Here is a 19,615-nt window from a genome sequence, read left to right as displayed (position 1 = left end):
ACAGGGAGTCATGGACAGGAGTTGGCCAGGGAAACACTGGAGAATGTGGGTCAAGCCGGCAAGCTCTAGTTTTGGGGGAGGAGCGCCTTTATTCAAACAAAATGTTAGGAAAGGGTTCTGCACTCAAAACCCAGGAACTCGGCTGGTCTGGCTGAAGTGCAGGTGAGAGTCGTTACTCCCCACCCATCCAGGCTCCTGCTCGCTCAGGCTCATGGTGCAGACTCCTCAGGTTGCTTACGGAGGCAGTCCTGGGGGCAGATGTTGGGGTCTCTGCTCTCCACGGCGTCACAGTGGCCATCGGGGCAGGTCCTGATGCTGGGGGAGCAGGTGGAGAAGTTCCTGGTGATCCCTACAACACAGAGCGGGCAGGTATGACCACAAGGGAGCAGCTGCCCTGTTCGGACTGCAGAGCCAGGAGGGTCGCACCCCAGGGCCTTCCAGGTCAACCCTGTACCCCACCCCATCCCCTACAAGGAAAAGCAAACTGAGATCTGAGCAAAGAAGAACCACACACAGAGCCCCACCAGCGGGGCATGCCTGAGGTGCAGGGCAGCCAGGATGGTGAGGGCCGGAGGAGCCAGGCAGTCCCAGAGCTGTGCCAGGGAGACCAGACGAGGCTGGGACCCTCTCTAGGCCGCAGTGTGGGTGGAACCCTCTGATTGGCGGACCCAGCTGGCAGCCAGCCACTGTCCACACCCAAGCCTGCTCAGGTCCCTCCTATTTGGGTCCACGTCCCCTGGACTGGGACCTCCCGGGTACAGCCTCTCTGAAGACCATTTTGGATATTTTGAATTATTTTAAGGTTTGTGTTTTCATGAAGTAAAGCCAACTACAAATGACATGTCAACAGTGTAGCCTACCTTAATTCCTCCACTTCTTAGACGCACAGTAATATTACCAAGAGATCTTCGAAAAGGGTCTGTGAACTATGTGTCTAAAAGCATTGGGTGAATGGGGGGAAGAGTGGGGAGAAGGGATAGTCAGGGAGTTTGGGATATACATGTACACAAGCTATATTTAAAATAACCAAAAAGAACCTACTGTATGGCACATGGAACTCTGCTCAATATTCTAAAAAAAGCCTCAATGGAAAAAAAATTTGAAAAAGAATATATACATGTGTATGTATAACTGAATCACTGTGCTGTAGACTGGAAACTAACACAACATTCTTCATGAACTATGCTCCAATATAACATAAAAAGTTCAAAAAAAGAAGGCATTGGGTGAATACAGTGGCTCAGATAGTAAAGAGTCTGCCTGCAATGCTGGAGACCTGGGTTCAATCTCTGTCTGGCTTGGGACGATCCCTGGAGAAGGAACTGGCTACCACTCCAGCATTCTTGTCAGAAAATTCCATGGACAGAGGAGCCTGGCGGGCTGTAGTCCACGGAGTCGCAAAGAGTCAGACACGAGTGAGCGACTAACACTTTAACTTTCACATTCACAACTGCATGTGTATCTATGTGTACATGGGTAGAGAAATGGATATACTCATATTAATTACCATCTGGTTTGGGCACCAATACAGAAATTCAGAATTTTAGAATAAAGTAAAAAGAAAACACACACATCTCAACTTTGGCCCCAACCTTCTCAAGTCTAGAGCGAGTTCAGGCTCAGGCGCCTGTGATCCCATCGGTGATAAACAGTTGGAAAGTTCCCTGCTCCCTGCGCTTGTGACCATCGTCTCTCGGCATCAGGAGCCACGGCAGGGACAGAGCACAGGGGAAGACTCGATGGGCAGGGGTGGGAGGTGTCGCAGAGGCTGGCAGGGCCCGCACGCACAGACCCCACTCCCACTCAGCCCTCATCACGCTCCCCACCGCCTGGCTCTGCCCAGGGCCTACCTTTGCCGTCTCCCTGTCTCCACTCGCACCTGCCCGTTAGAGAGCCCAGGCCGCCGCATTCCTCACATTCGGGCCGCCTCTTGCTGACCGCGCAGGACAGGGGGCAGCCAGGCTCCTCAGGCACGTCTAGGGGTGGCAGAAAGCAGTCACAGGGGGCCAGCCTGCCACGGGCACCCATGGGTGCAGGCAGCACTGGCTGAGCTGTCCCCACGAGTTGAGCCCAGAGGGGAGGCAGTCACTAAACTCTGGGGCCGCGGGGTAGTGAGGGGGCTGCTGGGGGAGGGGTGGCATCGCAGTCACACAGCGGGGCAGCTAGGGGGCTGAGTATGGAGTGGGGATGGGAGGTGGCCAGACTCAGCCAGGGACACACAGGACCCCCAGTTAAACTTGAACTTCAGAGAACAGTGAATATCTGCTTTGTGTAAACACGGCCCTAACATCACAGGGACATAGGGGAGTTTGTCTTCTAACATACTGCAAAGGCTACATGAGACGTACTTACACCACAAAAATTGCTTGTTGTTTACCTGAAATTCACACTCCACCCGAATCCTATATCGTACCTGGCAGCCCTAAAACGAGTGCACAGGTAGGACCTGCTGACAGACGCGATGGGCAGCAGGGGCCACCCACAACGCTGTCACTCTGAACTAAACTGTGTCACACCTCCCCCCGTCATCCTCCCAGCACAGCTGGGCGCTGTTTTCTCATCTTACAGAGAAGGAGGCTCAAGGAAGCCCACCAGTCAGTGACGGGGTACAGGACCGCACCCTTCTACAGGGACAGCCCGAGGCTCTGCCACACCCCGTCCACCCCGACCCTTCCCGCAGCCCGGGCACTCACATATCCCTTCCACGCTAACGAGCAGCGGGGTCTGGGCTTGCTGGCGGGTTGGTTTCTCGGCGGCCACCACCGTGTACTGGAGCTGGGCACACTCGGGCCGCTGCAGGGCCTCTATGTCATTCACGAACAGGGTCCCCGAGGTGTCCTCAGCCGAGGTGACCATCCCCAGGGCGCTGCAGTTGGCGCTGGAGGGCTGCAGCCTGTACTGCACTTGGATGCCGCTGAACTCCTGGCAGTTTTCCACGCAGACTTTCCCGATCTAGGCATGGGATCAGGGAACCCTTAGCCGGGTGGCTGGACCACCTGGGACAGTGGCTGGAGGGGCTCCGTGCCAGCTTGAGTCCCAGGACAGTTTCCCACTCAGCCCAGAGATGGCGGCCCCCAATCTCCCCATCCTCCAGGCCCCTGGAGTCTTTAGACCCATCTGCCTGCCTGGCCTGGCCCTGCCCAGGCCATGACACCACCCTTCACTCCTGTTCCTGGGAGGCGGAGGTGGAAAGAACACAGGGTTCCGGGCTTTGGTTTAGGGACTGGCCCTCCAGGGAGGCGCTTGCCGGCTTGCCCGGCTCACCCCTCACTTGCTTCCTCATTCGAGCACAAAGGCAGCCTGGATGCCTCCCACACACCTCCCTCTCCTCTGGGCAGACCCGTCGTGCTCTGGGGACCACTAAGGTCCATCCTTAGTGTCCTGTCCGGGTCACCTGCCTGGTCAGTCAGAGCACGGCACTTGGGCCACAGTTCACACAGCAGGGTTACTGTCCCACCCAGGACCCGCAGCCTCCTAAGACTTGGGCCGGAACCCCTGGGAGAGAAAGGATACTTCTCTAGGGATGCCTCATGGCCGCAGTGGTCACTGGGGCCTGGAACTCTCCTTTTCCCTCCCTCACCACCCAAGTTGGAGTTAGGGTTGCTGGAGCTTGAGATCAGAAGCTCTGACTAGTCAGGGCTGAGGGCTGGGGGACTGGAGGCAGCCACAGGCCCTTGCTCAGGCCCAGGGCAGAGCCAGGCTCCACCAAGCCCACTCCTGATACGACAACAAAACCACCTCCTGGGCTCCGAGCACTTCCTTGTACACAGCAGGTTCACTTCCACTTTCACCTGTGATCCTCAAGACTGCCTGAAGTCACCACCTTCAATTTATAATCATGAATACTAAGCGGGGGGCGGGGAGGCTGGTGAGAGACTGCAGTGTGTGTAAGGCCGGGATGGGACTCAGGTCCCTGCACCCTCCTGAGTCCAGGCTCAGGGAAAGACTTAGTGGGCAGGGCTGGGGGGCATCGCAGAGGTTGGCAGGGCTTGCCCTCCCAGACGCCACTCCCACTCAGCCCTCATCACCCTCCCCACTGCCTGGCTCTGCCTGGCAATGCCTGTGCCCACCTCAGCCCCCCTGGACACCCCTCAGGCTCCTCTGCTTCATCACCTCTCACCACCCTTGCCCTCTACCTCCAGGAAAGGCCTGGCAGGAGTGGCAAGTGGGGAGTCTGGCTGTGCCCAAGAGTGGGACTCTTCTTGTGCTGGGTCCTGAGTGACTGCCAGGAGCGGAGAGGGCATGGGAACCACCCACAGAAACTGGCAGAGCCGCTGTCCTATGTAGGAGATGACCCTAAATGGGACATTCTAAAGGAGACATGGCCACAGCTATGCGATTAGGAGAATGCAGTATGTTAAGTCATATGCTTCCCGTAACTGCAAGTAAACTTTAAAAAGTGCTTCAGAGAAACATTCTAGACAGAACTGCACCAAAACGTTAAACACTGGCTGATATGAGGAAACGAGATCGCTCCTGTCTATCCCTTATACCCTTCTGACGAATTCTTACTACTTTTCCTTTTTTCCCCCTACTATTAATCACTATTTTCTGATGACAAATGCAAAATAAGCTCTAGCAAGCAGACTTGCAGGAAAGAAGAAAGTAGAAGCACTCCCTGTCTTTCCCTGATGCTGCTGCTAAGTCGCTTCAGTCATGTCCGACTCTGTGTGACCCCATAGACGGCAGCCCACCAGGCTCCCCCGTCCCTGTGATTCTCCAGGCAAGAACACTGGAGTGGGTTGCCATTTCCTTCTCCAGTGCATGAAAGTGAAAAGTGAAAGTGAAGTCGCTCAGTTGTGTCTGACTCTATCGACCCCATGGACTGCAGCCCACCAGGCTCCTCCATCCATGGGATTTTCCAGGCAAGAGTACTGGAGTGGGGTGCCATTGCCTTTTCCGCTTTCCCTGCAGAGGTCTCCACTAAGGCCTGTGTTTGCACACTTGGAAATTTCCGGCAACGAAGACTTGGTTTTGAACATATGGAGCCACCTGAGACCAATACTTCTGCAAAGTACTTTTTCCCACTTCATTCACCCTCAGGAACGTCTTTTCAAGTTGGCACAGATTTACCTGGCACTGCTCTTTCATTAGTAAAAAATGTAAAAATGCTGAGAAGGGAGAGGCCAAAGAGGGGCCCACAAAGCCCCCCAGCCCCTCTCACGACTGCTCCATTCTCCCACAGCCTTAGCCTCCCTGGCTCTGTGCCTGTTGCTCCCCAGGGACACTCTTTGTACTCAGGGAGGGGGTGTCCATATATGTCCCCCATGTGACCCCCATCCTGGGGGTCCCTGCTCCTCTATTCCCCTCCCCAGGTTGGCAAGAGGCCAGGGGCTCACCTGGGCGAAGCGGTGGGCCCGCCTGCTCACGGAGAAGGAGTAGGCGCTGGGCAGGCGCAGGCTGACGGGCAGCACGGACACGTTGAAGTGGAGGAGGACGACACCCTCCCCTGGGCCCTGGAAGTCTGAGTCGTTGACCAGCACGGCCAGCTGCACAGCCCAGCTCTCCGAGATGGGGAGGCTCCGGTTGAGAACCAGCTCTGCAGGTGGAGACATGTGATGATGGGCAGGGGCCCTGCTGAGGGTGGAGACCACTGCCCCACGCTGCTGCACATCTCCCCTGCAAAGCATTCCCTGGACACATGGGCATATGTGTGTCAACAGGTACTTCTACCCACATGGTACACAGACAACAGACCTGGCAGGAGGCACTAAGGTTGAACTATTTTAAACACGAGTCACTGTGCTGAGCTGAGCCCAGAAGACCCTCCTCAGCTGGGAGGTAACCTCAGCGAGGTGTGTGTGTGTGTGCGCCTGTGTATAAGGAAGATGCGTGTCGGGGGCAAGCACACACAGGTAAAGACCCACCACCACCACCACCATCACCACCTTCAAGATCCTAGGAAGACTGTCCTGGCCTCTGAGCACTTGTTGCAACAGCACCAGCCTCCTGTGGACCCTCAGATTCCACAGGCCTCAAGCACCCGGGAGCTTCCCACTCCTGAGCAGTCACCATGTGCCAAGGCTAAGATCCCCATTTAGTGGAGCACAAAGGAGGCGAGGATCTCTGGGAGCACATGGCATAGAGTGAGTGTGCAGGGGCAAGGATGACATTTTCCCTCGCACAGAACAGAGGTCATCAGAGGCTTGGTGAGGAAGGAGAAGACGGGAAACAGGATCAGGCCAGGCAGAAAGGGGTATAGGCACCAGTGGTCCTGGGTTCCCCAGAAGCAGGCCCCCAAACAAGGATCCAAGCACAAGGGGCATATTTGCAAGGTGATCCTACAAAACACAGGCAGGAGGGCAGGCGAGGGAGGCGGGGTTTGGCAACTGATGAGGACACCCCATCCTGCAGGTGAGCCCTGGGGGCACATGGTGCTTAGGCCTGAGGGTGGGCACGTTTCAGAAGCCAGACGGGATAGTCATCCCAGAACCCTCCAATTTGAGGGCACAGAGCTGCTACTGGACATCAATTCCTGTTAGCAGAGAGTTGCTGGTGGGGGGTCAAGGATCCCTGAGCACTTGGGCACCTAGGAGGTGGCACAGCTGGTGCCAGGGGCCAGAGGGAGATAGGTGTTGCAGTAAGCCCTGGTGTGGTCAGCACAGGGTAGTGTGGTTGGGTCCTGCCACGGTCGGCCTCGGGCTTGGGGCAGTTCAGGGAGAAAGGATGGCCTGTAAACACCCACCAAGGTGGCCAAGGTGAGCCCAGCAGAGACAAAGGCTGGGAAGAGGGTTGGAAGGGATGGCCACCTGGGCTGAGAGGGCCAGGATAGGTGTTTACGTGTGCAGGGTGCTGCCCTGCCCACGGAGAGTGGGCTGCCAGTTCCCCAGGGGGCCGTGTCAGGCCACACTGCTCCCCTCTTACTGTAGTCATGCACGGTTGCCCTCACAAAGCTGCCGTTGGCCTGGGCCAAGGTCTCATTGGGCGCGTGCTCCACTCGGAAGGTCCGGAGGGCCTTGGGGTCCCCAGAGAGCAGCGTGTTCGTGTACCGTCTCAGGAGCTCCCCGGAGGCTGGCACCACGTCTGCATCGAAGACACGTAACGTGGCTACCACTGTGCCCTGCAAAGAATACGGGGGCCAGTCAGGGCCCCGAAAGCCAGAGCCCATAGGAGGGCACGTGCCCCACAGGTTGATCACGTGTGTGCGGTCAGAGCTGGCTCCAGGGTCAGACTGACCAGGATTCGAGCTGCAAGGGGCCCCCAGCCAGCATGCTTGTCACCCTTCCTGGGCCACTGCACCTCACCTTTCCAACAGGTGCGATGGCATCTCCAGACTTCCCATGATTATTGGTTAGAACAGACGCCCTGGTGCTCTGTGGAAGACCTCATTCAGGTCCCCACAGTGCAGAGTGGTCACCCCCACACTCCTTCGAGGAAGCTGGGCCCCGCACAGTGGATAAGTTAGCTCAGTGTCATGGAGTGAAAGACGACAGAGCTGGGACCTAAGCACAGTGTCCACCAGTGTCTCTCCTAAAGCTTCTTCTGTACCCCAGGCTGGATGGGGGTCATGAGGGGCTTTCTGAGTAAAGTCACAGGTCATTTCTGCTCTCACTACTGACCAGGCTCCACAGTGTCACCATGGAGTTGCCCTGCAAGGCTCATGAGACATTTCCCTACGCCATGTGCTTTCCTCCTGCCCATCCATCCACCAAACCTGCTCCCGGGGTGCCCAGAGAAGCAGGCAACCACTGCATATCCGACTCCGACCCTCCCCTTGCCCCCGCCAGCCTGCCGGCTGCAGGAGAGCCCAGGGCCCAGCAGGTGGCAGTCACGCTCCGCCTGCGCGGGCCAGAGGAAGACGGGACCCGATGGGCGGGGCGGCGCAGGGACATCCCTGTCAGGTCCACTGGCCTGTCTTCCTCCACTCCGGGGTACCTTCCCTGAACTCACTGGCCCTCCCTTGAGGGGCCGACAGCCCGAAGAAGGGAACGCCCTCCTGCAGATGTCCTCTCCGTCTCCTTGGGGCAGCGCGCCCCGCCTGTGCAGCAGCACAGTTGCGCCCCTCTGATGTGAGCCCTGCCGGATGACTCAGAGGCTGGGCACCCCTACCCCCAACCCCACCGGCACTCCAGCCCCTCCCCTCACCCTCCTCCCGGGGCAGGGATCAGCTCGGTGCCAGTGGGGCTGGTCCTCTCTCCTCCTCAGCTGTCCTGGAAACCAACAAAACCCCGACAGACAGACTGATGGACAAATGAAAGACGAATAACTAGAGTGGTCAGCCACATGACTGGATGGCTAGATGGACAGCTGAATAGACCAAGGAACAAATGACGAATGGAGGGACCCAGATGCCCAACAGAGAGACGACAGACACTAGACGAGCACCAGACAAACGCATAGGCACCTCCTTCCGCTTGAACTCCACCACGGCGCTGGCGCTGTCGACGCCCCCGAGGAAGGTGGGCGCAGAGTCGTCCTCGTCGTACACGGTCACGGGGAAGGGCACCATCACCTCCTCCTCGCGCGCGCCCACGCGAACCGTGCACGCGGCCACCAGCTCATACTTCTCCCGCTGCTCGCGGTCCAGGGCCCAGCGCGTGCTCACCTCCAGGCTGTCCGGATCGCAGCGGAAAGGCAGACTCTCACCTGAGCACCAAGCAGACCAGCAACCCCGGGATGACCCCGAGCTGCGGGGAGGGCGAGCTGCCTTCCTCAGGGGCCCACAGGAGAGGAGACAGAGCTGGGGTGCATGCTGGCCCTGCGCCGCGACCCCTGTTTAGCTCCACAGTGGAGCACAGCCTCCAAGCACAGTTTGCAGTGAAGACACTGCTCTGAGCATCACTGTGCCTGCAGCCTGCACCGGTGCTGATAGGGAAGAGAGGGAACCAGGAGGTCTGCCTCAGGTCCTCAACCTGATCACCTAGGAGAGGCACACCCCTTCACACACCCTGCCTGCCTCCTCTGTGGCGAGGGCTGGCACCAGTCAGGCTGCAGCCCAGAGATCCAGCTCCTAGCGTTTGCTGGTTTTCAAAAAACTGTTAGGAATTTCCTTAACTATGGAAGCAAGACATGCTCATTTTAGAGAATGTGAGAAAAAAGCCACAATTACACCACTTGAAAACCAACATGGGGGACATGTGGTGTGATTTCATGTTAACACACAAATATTTCTGACTGTCTGGTTTGGATCCCTGCCCTATACACCTGCAGGCTGCATGGCCTGAGGCTGATGGTTCTTGTCTCTTTGTGCTTCAGTTTCCTCGCCAGAAGATGAAGTGAAGTGAAAGTTGCTCAGTCGTGTCTGACTCTTTGCGACCCCATGGACTATACAGTCCATGGAATTCTCCAGGCCAGAATATTGGAGTGGGTAGCCGTTCCCCTCTCCAGGGGGGGGTCTTTCCAACCCAGGGATCGAACCCAGGTCTCCTGCACTGCAGGCGGATTCTCTATCAGCCAAAGCCACCAGGGAAGCCGCAGAAGATGAGATGCTGTGTGTATTCAAAAGTTCAATGACTCACTGCAACGTGATGAGGGGAGGACCAGTAATAACAACATACTCTTCAACCCAAGCCTGTCCCGGAATTCGTCCTCCAGAAACGACCCAGAAAGGGGGAAAAGCTGAAGGCTTGAAGGTGAACAGTGACCACCCCATAGCCAACCTCAGGAGGGTTGTCAACTCCACTTGGTGGAAAAATCACATCAAAGCCACATATTACATGTGAATTACACGTTTCCCTCTATTGATTATGGTTACAAAAACAGCTTTTATTTTTCTTTTAAGTGAAAAAGGCACCACACTAAAGCATAAGCTTTGGGGACAATTTTGTACAAAGACATCCATCCCTGTTGCAGGATAAATGAAAGGATGCTGGGAATGTGAGTGACTACTTTCCTTACACTACTGAGATTTCCTCTAACATTATGACCATGTGTGGGTGCCATCAACCTGGTGGGAATCCAGGCTTCATTTCCTAGCTGACCAGCATAGTAAGTGTCCCCTTTAAGTCCCCTTTAAACTGTCTAATGGCACCTCACACATGGCGGCTCAGTTGCCTTATCTCATCTCCACTCGAATCCAGTGCCCTTCTCCTACCCCATATCCATATGCCCTCCCCAGGGCCATTGTATGTTAGGACCATCTTGTGACAAGGTCCACTGTCCTTACAGTGGCTCAGGTGGAATCCTGGAACCAAGGTTTGTCCCCTCGTGAATCTCTCAACACCCCACATTCAACTCCCCAGGAAATCTTGCTGGATCTTCCTGCAAAAACATGCCCAGAGCCTTCCTGCTTCTTGTGGCCTAAAGGCTTCCACCCTCAACCCCAGTCCTCATCCTCTCACTCAAGGATTTCTCCTGCCTCTTAATTGTTTTCCTGCTTCCTCCAAACCACTCACCCCAAATCATTTCTCACACATCAGCCAGACACACCTTTTAAAGGGAAGTTATAGCCTGTCAATGACACCCTCCCCTCCACCCCTGCAAGTACCTTCTATGGGTCCCTAGTCCCCTAACCAGGAAGTCCTGCCCCTTCCCTTGAATTTTTCTGCCCTCAGCAGCCTCTGCCCTCCCTTCCAGCTACAATTCCCCCTTGGCACTTTCAAAAGAGCTCGCCCTGCTTGCTGGGCACCCTCCTTTACCTTGCTCCAGCCACCTGACTTGGGACAGTGGTCTCCACCACTCTATGCCCTCTCAGCTTTACCTCCAACTAGTCTCTTCAGAGGCCACCCAATGTCCTTAGCACCCTTGTGGGCTCCACCTGCTATGGGCGTGGAAGGTCCAGACAGGCGGGATTTGGGCCTGAATTGTTCAGTTTCATCCTTGGTCCCTAGAACCACGCCTGGCCTGTGGCCTGCATACATGAGATACACACGGACCTCTGAATGAATGGATGATGGGGTGGTGCAGAGTCAACTTGGACAGCTCATGTAGAGGAACCACAGTGCTGTGCCTGGCACTCGGCAGGCATCGAGGAAGGCTCCATGCGGCTGGCACTCACCTCCCAGGAGCCTGTAGGCCACGCTGACGTTGGGGCAGAGGAACTGCACGGGCAGCAGGCGGAACTGGTGGAAGGTGCCGGGGGGCCTGTTCTCCCGGATGCGGAAGGACAGGCCTGACTCGGGGAAGCAGAGCTCCCGGGGTTTGAGGGCGCCGCAAGCTGGGAAGGAGGCATTGATGACGGAGAAGTACACACGGGCACAGCCCGGCCACTGGCACTCGCCCTCACGAACGGACGCGGGTGACAGGAAGACCCAGAGATAGACGGTAAGCAGTGGGAAGCCGCCGTCTGCAGAGAGACAAGTCAGGCCCCACTGGGGCATCAGCCACACCTGCCCAGCTGGGACCTGAATGGGGAGAGGGCAGGAGCTCGGGGCTGGTGCAAAGCCTAGCCCTCACCAAGGCCCGCAGGGCTCTGCTGGGCACCCCGCCTGGCCCCCACCTCCTGCTTGCCCCCTACGGCCCTGGACTTGGGATCTTGCAGCCTCAGGGCCCTGTGGCTCTGCTCCCTTGTCCTCACAGGCCCACCTCTCTGGTTATTCCAAGACTCAGTTCAAATACCCTTCCTCAGAGAGGTACCCTGAGCCCTGGGTCTACGATGGAGTGCTTCCCCAAGGTGGGCTCTTGGCACCTCAGGCGACCTCCCTTCCCTCCCTCACCCACTGCCCCAAGCACTTTCTTTCTTTTCTCACTTTTAAAAACACTACAGGGGTGGGATTGGGTGGGAGGTGGGAGAGAGGTTCAAGAGGGAGGGGACATATGTATACCTGTGGCTGATTCATTGTGATGTATGGCAGAAGCCAACACAATATTGTAATTATCCCTCAATTAAAAATAAATAAAAATAAAATACTTATTCTATTTTTGCCCATGTTGCTGCTTGTGGGATCTTAGTTCCCTGACCAGGGACTGACCCCAGGATCTCAACAATGAAAGTGCAGAGTCCTAACCACTGGACCCCCAGGGAATACCATGCCACCCCTGCAGAGACACAGACTTCCCCAGAGAGGGGATTTCTGGCAAGTTCCATCATGGAGGCACTATAGCAACCCCCCTCCAACCTGTCTGGATCTCAGCTGGGGCAGGGGCTCTTCCTGGGCCTTCTATCTCAGCCCTAGGGAAGTGTCCCCGCCTCACATCTGCTCCTCCCATATTTATCAGTCCTCTGCTTCTTCCTAGCCTGTCCTCTGTTGCTCCAGTCCCCTGCTGTGATTAATAATTCTCCATATAAACTTTCTCTGTTCTAATTACCGTGATTTCTCTCCTGACTTGAGCTGGCAGGTGCATGGGGCCACTCTCTAATTATGAACAGAACACGCCTCCTATCAAACTCAGACCCTCGGCAAATTCCACTCTGGCAGTACTGTTTACAGCACTCACAGGAGTTTGGGGCTGGCGTGAGGGTCCAGGGAGGCCCTGTCTATGGAGCAGGAGGTGGGGTTGTGACCACTACTTGGTGCCACAAGGCAGCACTCTGCTCCACAAACACTCTCCTCCCAGTGCCAGGGCATATGTGGGCTTCACTCCAGCTTGGACCCCTGCTCTGAGGAGCCGGCCAGGCCTTCCTCCTGCTCCACTTTCCTCCCTGGCACCAGGCCCCCGTCCTCACCAGGTGCCAAGGGCAGCCTGCTGCTGATGGCAAGGTGGGTTCTCCGTGCAAACAGCTGCTTCTCCACCAAGTTCCAGATCATCCACTAAATCAAGATCTTGGGATTTTTCTAGCCTTTCTTAACTCTTCTCTCACAACCCCACATCTCTGTTAATCCAACTGGAAAAGACATTTGGAGCCAGCATGGAGAGAGCCCCTCAAGTTCTACACATAAGTTCTCCAAAATCCCAACAGCCTCAGAAGGCCTGAGGGTCATCAGTGGTCCTCAAGCTCATCCTGGCTCCCTCACAGGCTGGACAAAGAAGACAGGCCAGCACCATCTCACTCCTTGGGAGCTGTGTGATGGGCGCTAAGGAGGGACAAGGAGAGGGCGGGGCGGGGCGTGGGCAGTGAGGCGTGTGGGGGTGGGGTCAGGGCCGCCCCCTTACTGCGGATGTTGAGCTTCTCCCAGGAGCTGTGGTCCAGGCTCTGGTTAAGGTAGAGAAGCCCCGTGTCCTCCTGGATGCGGACCCAGTCGTTCTCGTGCAGCCGCGTGCGGTAGGCGCCGTAGAGGTGCTGGCCCAGGCGGAAGCTGGGCACCTCCTCCGGCACGTCCCGCAGGGCGTGGACATAGAGCAGGGGCGTGCCGGCCGGCTGGTCCACGTATAGCTTCTCCCAGTAAGCATCCCTGGAGAAGTAGAGTCCCAGCGGGGCTGTGGGAGGCAGGGAAACACGTGAGGGAGGGAGGGATGACCACGGTGACCGTGACGGCAGAGCCCAGCAGCCCTCCCAGGCAGACCAGCTTTCCCAGCGGCTTGACTTGACATTTTAGCAATAGCTTCCTTGTGGGCCGAAAAAGAAAACCTCACTAATTTAAAATTCTGATCTAAGTAGGTCTTTCTCATCTGTAGTCCTAAGAACATCAACACACAGTTATCTGTATAGCTAAACACTAGCTGCAAACACACAGCTTTAAAACAGAAAGAGGAGGAAGTGAGGAAGCATAAACAGCTACAAAATCATCCTCAATTACCCAAGATAGATAAGCACTTAAGCCACTCGGCTTTCACCCAGGCTTCTGCTCACATCACCTGGAGCCAGAGTTTTCAAGTGTACAAGACGCTGCCAGACAAGCAGAGCAGGCAGGGGTCCCCAAAGATGAACGAGAGTACTTTATAAGTAACAACGTGTGTGTGTACTAAGTTGCTTCAGTTGTGTCCGACTCTTTGTAACCCTATGCACTGTAGCCCTCCAGGCTCCTCTGTCCTTGGAGTTCTCCAGACAAGAATACTGGAGTGGGTTGCCACGCCCTCCTCTAAGAGATCTTACTGACCCAGGGATGGAACCTGCATAGCTTACGCCTCCTGCATCGGCAGGTGGGTTCTTTACCACTTGTGCCACCTGGGAAGCCCCTATAAGGAACAAAATCTTCATCTAAAGTCAAACACGCTTCTACCATAGTACCGAAAAATTCCACTCCATTTATCTGAGAGAAATGAAAACATATGTCCGTCAAGTGACTTGTTCACAAATGCTGGGGTTATTCACAGAGCCAAGAACTGGAAAGAACCCAGATGTGCTCCAGTAGGTGATCAGATAACAAACCTCGGTCCATCACACCATGGAACCCTATGCAGTCAGGACGGGGCACAAACTATTGATACACACGACAGCCTGGACACATCTCATAGACATCCTGCCAAGTGGAAGGAACAGCACAAAAGAATCACATGGCACCGTTCCAGACTGATTTTAGGGGACAGAAAATCAGCCCTGGGTGTTCACTGGAAGGACTGATGCTAAAGCTGAAACTCCAGTACTTCGACCACCTCATGTGAAGAGGTGACTCATTGGAAAAGACCCTGATACTGGGAGGGATTGGGGGCAGGAGGAGAAGGGGACGACAGAGGATGAGATGGCTGGATGGCATCACCGACTTGATGGACATGAGTTTGAATGAACTCCGGGAGTTGGTGATGGACAGGGAGGCCTGGCGTGCTGTGATTCATGGGGTCGCAAAGAGTCGGCCACGACTGAGTGACTGAACCGAACTGAACTGAACTGAACCAGCTGGGGGTGGGAGGGGCAACAGACTAGAAAAGCAGGGGGCACATTTTGGGAAACATACAGGTTTCATATCCTGATGGGGTCACACAGGCACATCCATTTGTCACCAACATACAGCCAAGATTTCTGCATTTCAGCCTATGTAAATGTGGCCTAAATTGATCACTGAGGGGCTGTGGGAGAGCTGTAAAATGCCATGCGGAAGAGGGGTGCTGACCATGGCCACGCTGGGTGAACCCATGGACTGCTCAGCCTACTACTCTCTTGACTTGGTTTAGGTTCAACATTTTGCATCATAAAAAGTTATTTTTAAATAGTAAGAAGTTTTAAAAAGATGGATAAATGGGCAGGCAATGCTTAAAAAAACGACTGAAAACCTGCCAACATTCTCTACAAAGCACAAAAAATACTACCGCACAAAGCAAACATGAGAAACATTGTACTTGTGTGTAAGTACAAGTTCTCTTTTCAATCAATTTGTTTCCACATACATTCTGCTTCTCCTGCAGCCACCAGGGTGAGTGGTTGGTCCGCTCGGCACAGTGGAAGACACGCTGGGGCTGCCTGGGTCCTCGAAGACACACTTGTGTGTGGGCAACAAGTGCCGAGTGGAGTCAGGTGAGGAGAACAGGTTAAGACCTTTTGGATCCCAAAGTGGCGAAACAGTAAGAAAACTGGAAGGTTGCCAGCACTGTGCCAGGTTTCCCAAGGATGACTTCAAAGGCAACCTGGCTGGGAATGCCAACTTGGAGGGAAGTGTGCATTGATTGGGTTCCGCCCACCCAGAGTGGGTGCTGCCCTGCCGGACAGGCCTGGACCACGGAGCCAGCAGGAGAGGGAGGGAACAGGAAGAGAAACGGAGAGAGACAGAAGGAGGGAAAAGACAAAGGAGGGTAAGGAGTAAGGGGGAGAGGATGGAGGCGAGAGATGCTCTGGCCAGTAGTCAAAGGTCTGGCCCTGCACACCCGGGACTAAAGACAGAGATGGAAGGAAGGGGCTGCAGGCATGGCGCTGACCTATTAGACCCTTGGAAAACTGCTCCCTAGGAGTGCTGTCCCTGGAGTGGGACCCAGAATCACTGGGCCTCTTCAGGTGAGGTGTTGGGAAGGGCAGCTGGACTTCAAGGAGCTGGCACTGTGCCCAAGTTGGGCTCTGCACTGGGGCCTTCCTGCCCCACCACCTCTTGAGGGAGGGGATCCACCCAGAGCATCATGCTGCCTGCCGTCCAAGGGGGTGGCAGTTCCAGGAGTCCCAGAAGAAGTCACCCTGAGGAACTCTGGGGAGGGAGCACGGAGACCTGACTTCCCCTGCCAGGGGTCTCACTGGTAGAGACCACGACAGGAGCCGCCCACACATGGCTGAATGCCACCCTCCTGTCCCACAGCCTCCCAACTGGCCACAAGGACATGGGCTTCCTCTCAGATGCACTCAGGATGCTCATTTCTTTTGGATTTAGTAGCCAACTCTCAGAGAAGGCAATGGCACCCCACTCCAGTACTCTTGCCTGGAAAATCCCATGGATGGAGAAGTCTAGAGGGTTGCAGTCCATGGGGTGGCTAAAAGTCGGACACGACTGAGCGACTTCCCTTTCACTTTTCACTTTCATGCATTGGAGAAGGAAACGGCAACCCATTCCAGTGTTCTTGCCCGGAGGATCCCAGGGACGGCGGAGCCTGGTGGGCTGCCGTCTTTGGGTCGCACAGAGTCGGACACGACTGAGCAACTCAGCAGCAGCAGCAGCAGCAGCCAACTCTAGCAGGGACGGCTGGCAGCTCAGAGAACTGTGTCAGCCCTAAATGGCCTCAAGACTGGCCTTGTCCCTGCTTCTGTGAAAGGGCGGCCAATGGCACCAGCTCGGAGCAGGCCTTTTGCAAGCTGGGCAGAGTGATGGGCCGCAGCTGACAGATCGATCCTCCTGCACAGCTAGGATTCACTCCACTGGCTCACGCTTCCTGCAAAGTACATACACGTCTACAGAGGACCCTACAGCATTGCTCATCACTGCTCTTGTGACAAAGACAGGAGTGCCCCTGTGGTGTTTCCTCAGCCAACGGGAGGGAAGGGGCAGCCGCAGAGAGGCTCCCCACCTGTAATGCACTGGAACCCCACTGCACTGCCTGGTAGAGTAATAACCCTGGGTCTTCCCTCCTCACAGAAACCAGAAGGGCTCCCAGTGCACAGCGGCCCCCTGTCCCGCCCCAGTAAGGCCAGATCTGGGAAGGCAGATTCAAAGTGGGGGTCAACACCAGACCCAGCCCTGCTGCCCCAAGACAAGTGCCTGATTCATAAGCAGCAGCCTGGCTTCCTTTCCCTCCAACGCTCCATGAAGTTTGCAAGTCAGAGGGTCTCGGGGGAGCTCTGGAGTGGGCTGTGGGGGGCTGGGGAAGGGGCGGGGAAGATGATGCTCACCCCCGTGGACAGGAAGAGGAGTGGCTTGCTTTTCCCTCCACTGCCACCTTCTCCAGAGGACCTGGCCCGCCGCATCTGCCCACCCTGCCTCTCAAAGGTACAGAGTGGGGTGAGCGTGGCCAGGTGGACCCACACAGCGCGAGGCCAGGCCCCGTGCACATGTGACCCTCCACTTTCTTGCAGCCCTAGACGGAGCTGCTGATGGGATCACTGCTTTGCAAGCAGGCACCGGGGCAGGACAGGAAGAAAGCTGTTTGTATGCTCGAGGGCACACGCATAGCCAGCCAGGGGATTGGGATTCGGAAGGCCGTCTTTCCAGCGGCACAGACCTCACCGGCCTGCTCAACCCCGTGTCCCACAGTCTGGAACCCACGGTTACTGTGCCCACCCTCCATCCCCACCCCAAGCCCTGAGTGGTGACTGCAAGTCAGGGATGCTGGCCTGCAGAAGAAAGCAGTCCCTGAGGGCACACTGTCTCTCGGGAAGCTTGACTTTCTGGCCATAAAGAGAATGAGAGATTTCCCAGTGGCTTGACAGGGTGGTGGCCTGGTGGCAGTCCAGGCTCGTGACACCATGCTGGATGGAAAGGAGGCTCGGCTGGGGCTGGTGCTGCCAGCCTCTTCCTCATCCTGGCAGAAAGGTGAGCACCAACCACTAGCAATCTGAGATGCTGCCTGCAGGGCCCCAACCCCAGAGCTGCAGGAGACTCGGCTGGTGGGGAGGGGGGTGAGCCCAGGGTGGGTCCCCCAGATGGCACGCAGCAGAGGGCAGCCTGTGTCTCCCAGCCTGCCTGGCCACCAGCTCTCCTTGGTGTGCCAGAGCTCTCTGTGGAGAAGTGAGGTCTGCATTCTGGTCCCCGGAGTACTGGGAAGGATACTGTGGGATGCCTGCACCCACATCAGAGGAGTATCATGACTTCTGCCTCCTTATTCTCTCAGGATATAACCCCTGTGGCCTTGGTCAGCTGTGCAAGAACCGGCAGCCCTGGGAGCCACACGTGGCGGGGGGACCTTGCAGATGGGTCTTCTAAGGGGGTGAGATGCTCACTCCACCTGCCAGGTAGCGAGGAGCAGATCCAGATGGGGCTCCTCCCTTTGGGCCCCCTTGAGCACATGTACTTTCAATGGTCGGGGGGCTGGGAGGTGCCTGAGCTCCAGGCAGCCCCCACCTCCGAGCTGGTCGAGTCCCCACCACACAGACCTCACGTGCGGGATGACAGCACTGCCTGCTCTCATCTCTGAGCCAGGTCCTGCGGGATCCATGTGGGGCCTGGTCTGTTGCTGCCAAAAGGGATTTGTGGGTTGGGCGTTGATTGTGAACAGAAACAGTCTTAAATGCACTTAAAATGCTTCCCAGGTGGTCCCTGCTCAGGGCATGGCTGCCTTAATGCTCCTCCTTGTCACAGACACTTTTAGATGGAAAAACACATGGTCCAAGTCAGGGAATGAGGGTGTGGGTGCAGGCAGGGCTGGCCTCAGGTGGGTGTAGCCTGGGGAGACCACAGGTCCCCATGCTTGGTTTAATGCTCTCCTGTCATTGTCCTAAAATAATTCATAATTCTAGAACAATCCGCATGCCATGCTGAGCCCCACAAATGATGGGGCCAACCCCAGGGTGTGAAGGAGAAGAGCCCGGAATGGGCCATCAGAGGTGTCCAGTTTCCTGGGCTGTGCAGCCTTTGTAGAGTTCTGGCCTCCTCTGGGCCTCGCTTTCTCTGACTGTGAACAAGAGAAGGGCAGGCTAGGGAGAGAAGGAGCTGGGGCAGGTGCAGACAGGCCTCACCTTTGCACAGGTACACAAAGTATGAAGTTCTCACTTCCGATTTATAATCATTGGGCAAACCCCTTCACTGCCCCAGTAAACAGGTAAGAACACAGAGGCTGGGAGGTGAGAAGCCTTCCCAGGACCAAACAGCTGGAGGTTGGGCATCTTGGGGTTTGGTACGATGACTAACAAAGCGGCGATGGGACTCAGGACCAGGGCAAACGCCATCCCCTCTGGGAAGCCCCAGGCCCCGCCAGCTGACCACCCCTCCCTGCTGGCACCGTTTTGCCAGGAAGGGCTTCTTGACCAACCTCTGATGAGAGTCTCCCCTGGAACTTGGGGCAGGTCGACACAGCAGGACTTGCAAAACCTGTCCCACCCACGCCTTCTACCCATGAATGCTGCTGGGTGACAGGGTCCTCCCCCCACACTTAGTCTCACGTTTCTGCCTCGACAGGTGTGGCCAGCACCACCTGGGGTTCTGGCCCCTCAAGTTGCTCTGGCATCACACCAGGGAGTGAGGAGCTGGGCTTTGCTCTCACAGGAGCGGGGAGGGGACCCACACTGCTCATGACATACCTGCCAAAGGCCCAGGTTGCTGCTCGCATTTGCAGAGACCCCAGGCCCCCTTCATGGCCTGTGTGTGTATGTGCATGAGTGTGTATGTGTGTGAGTGTGTATGCACAAGTATGCAACAGGAGAGAGAGACAGGCACGTGGCCCAAGATCCCATCGCTCCCACCCCTGCCGGGGAAGATGTGCAGCTAATGGTCAGTGAGGACAACGGGCTGTCCTGCTCCAAGCAGGGCCTCCTCCAGCATCTTTACAAGCAGAGCCATCAGGCACGGATGGT

The 19,615-nt window shown here is 56.3% G+C and overlaps 1 protein-coding gene across 1 annotated transcript in view; it reads right to left on the bottom strand.

Moving 5' to 3' along the window:
• RET (ret proto-oncogene) overlaps window positions 1-19,615 on the bottom strand; it is a 54,883-nt gene that overhangs the window by 17,343 nt on the left and 17,925 nt on the right. Inside the window, exons 2-9 of the mRNA XM_027530631.1 lie at window positions 12,973-13,236; window positions 10,937-11,224; window positions 8,345-8,586; window positions 6,865-7,060; window positions 5,340-5,539; window positions 2,694-2,952; window positions 1,851-1,976; window positions 239-349 (exon numbers count right to left, since the gene is read on the bottom strand). Of these exons, the coding sequence (XP_027386432.1) occupies window positions 239-349; window positions 1,851-1,976; window positions 2,694-2,952; window positions 5,340-5,539; window positions 6,865-7,060; window positions 8,345-8,586; window positions 10,937-11,224; window positions 12,973-13,236 (1,686 nt within the window). The remainder of the gene's footprint in view (window positions 1-238; window positions 350-1,850; window positions 1,977-2,693; window positions 2,953-5,339; window positions 5,540-6,864; window positions 7,061-8,344; window positions 8,587-10,936; window positions 11,225-12,972; window positions 13,237-19,615) is intronic.

The sequence above is a fragment of the Bos indicus x Bos taurus genome, chromosome 28, assembly GCF_003369695.1.
Source record: "Bos indicus x Bos taurus breed Angus x Brahman F1 hybrid chromosome 28, Bos_hybrid_MaternalHap_v2.0, whole genome shotgun sequence".
NCBI classification, from domain to species: Eukaryota; Metazoa; Chordata; class Mammalia; order Artiodactyla; family Bovidae; genus Bos; species Bos indicus x Bos taurus.
This window is presented reverse-complemented; position numbering and strand designations above follow the sequence as displayed.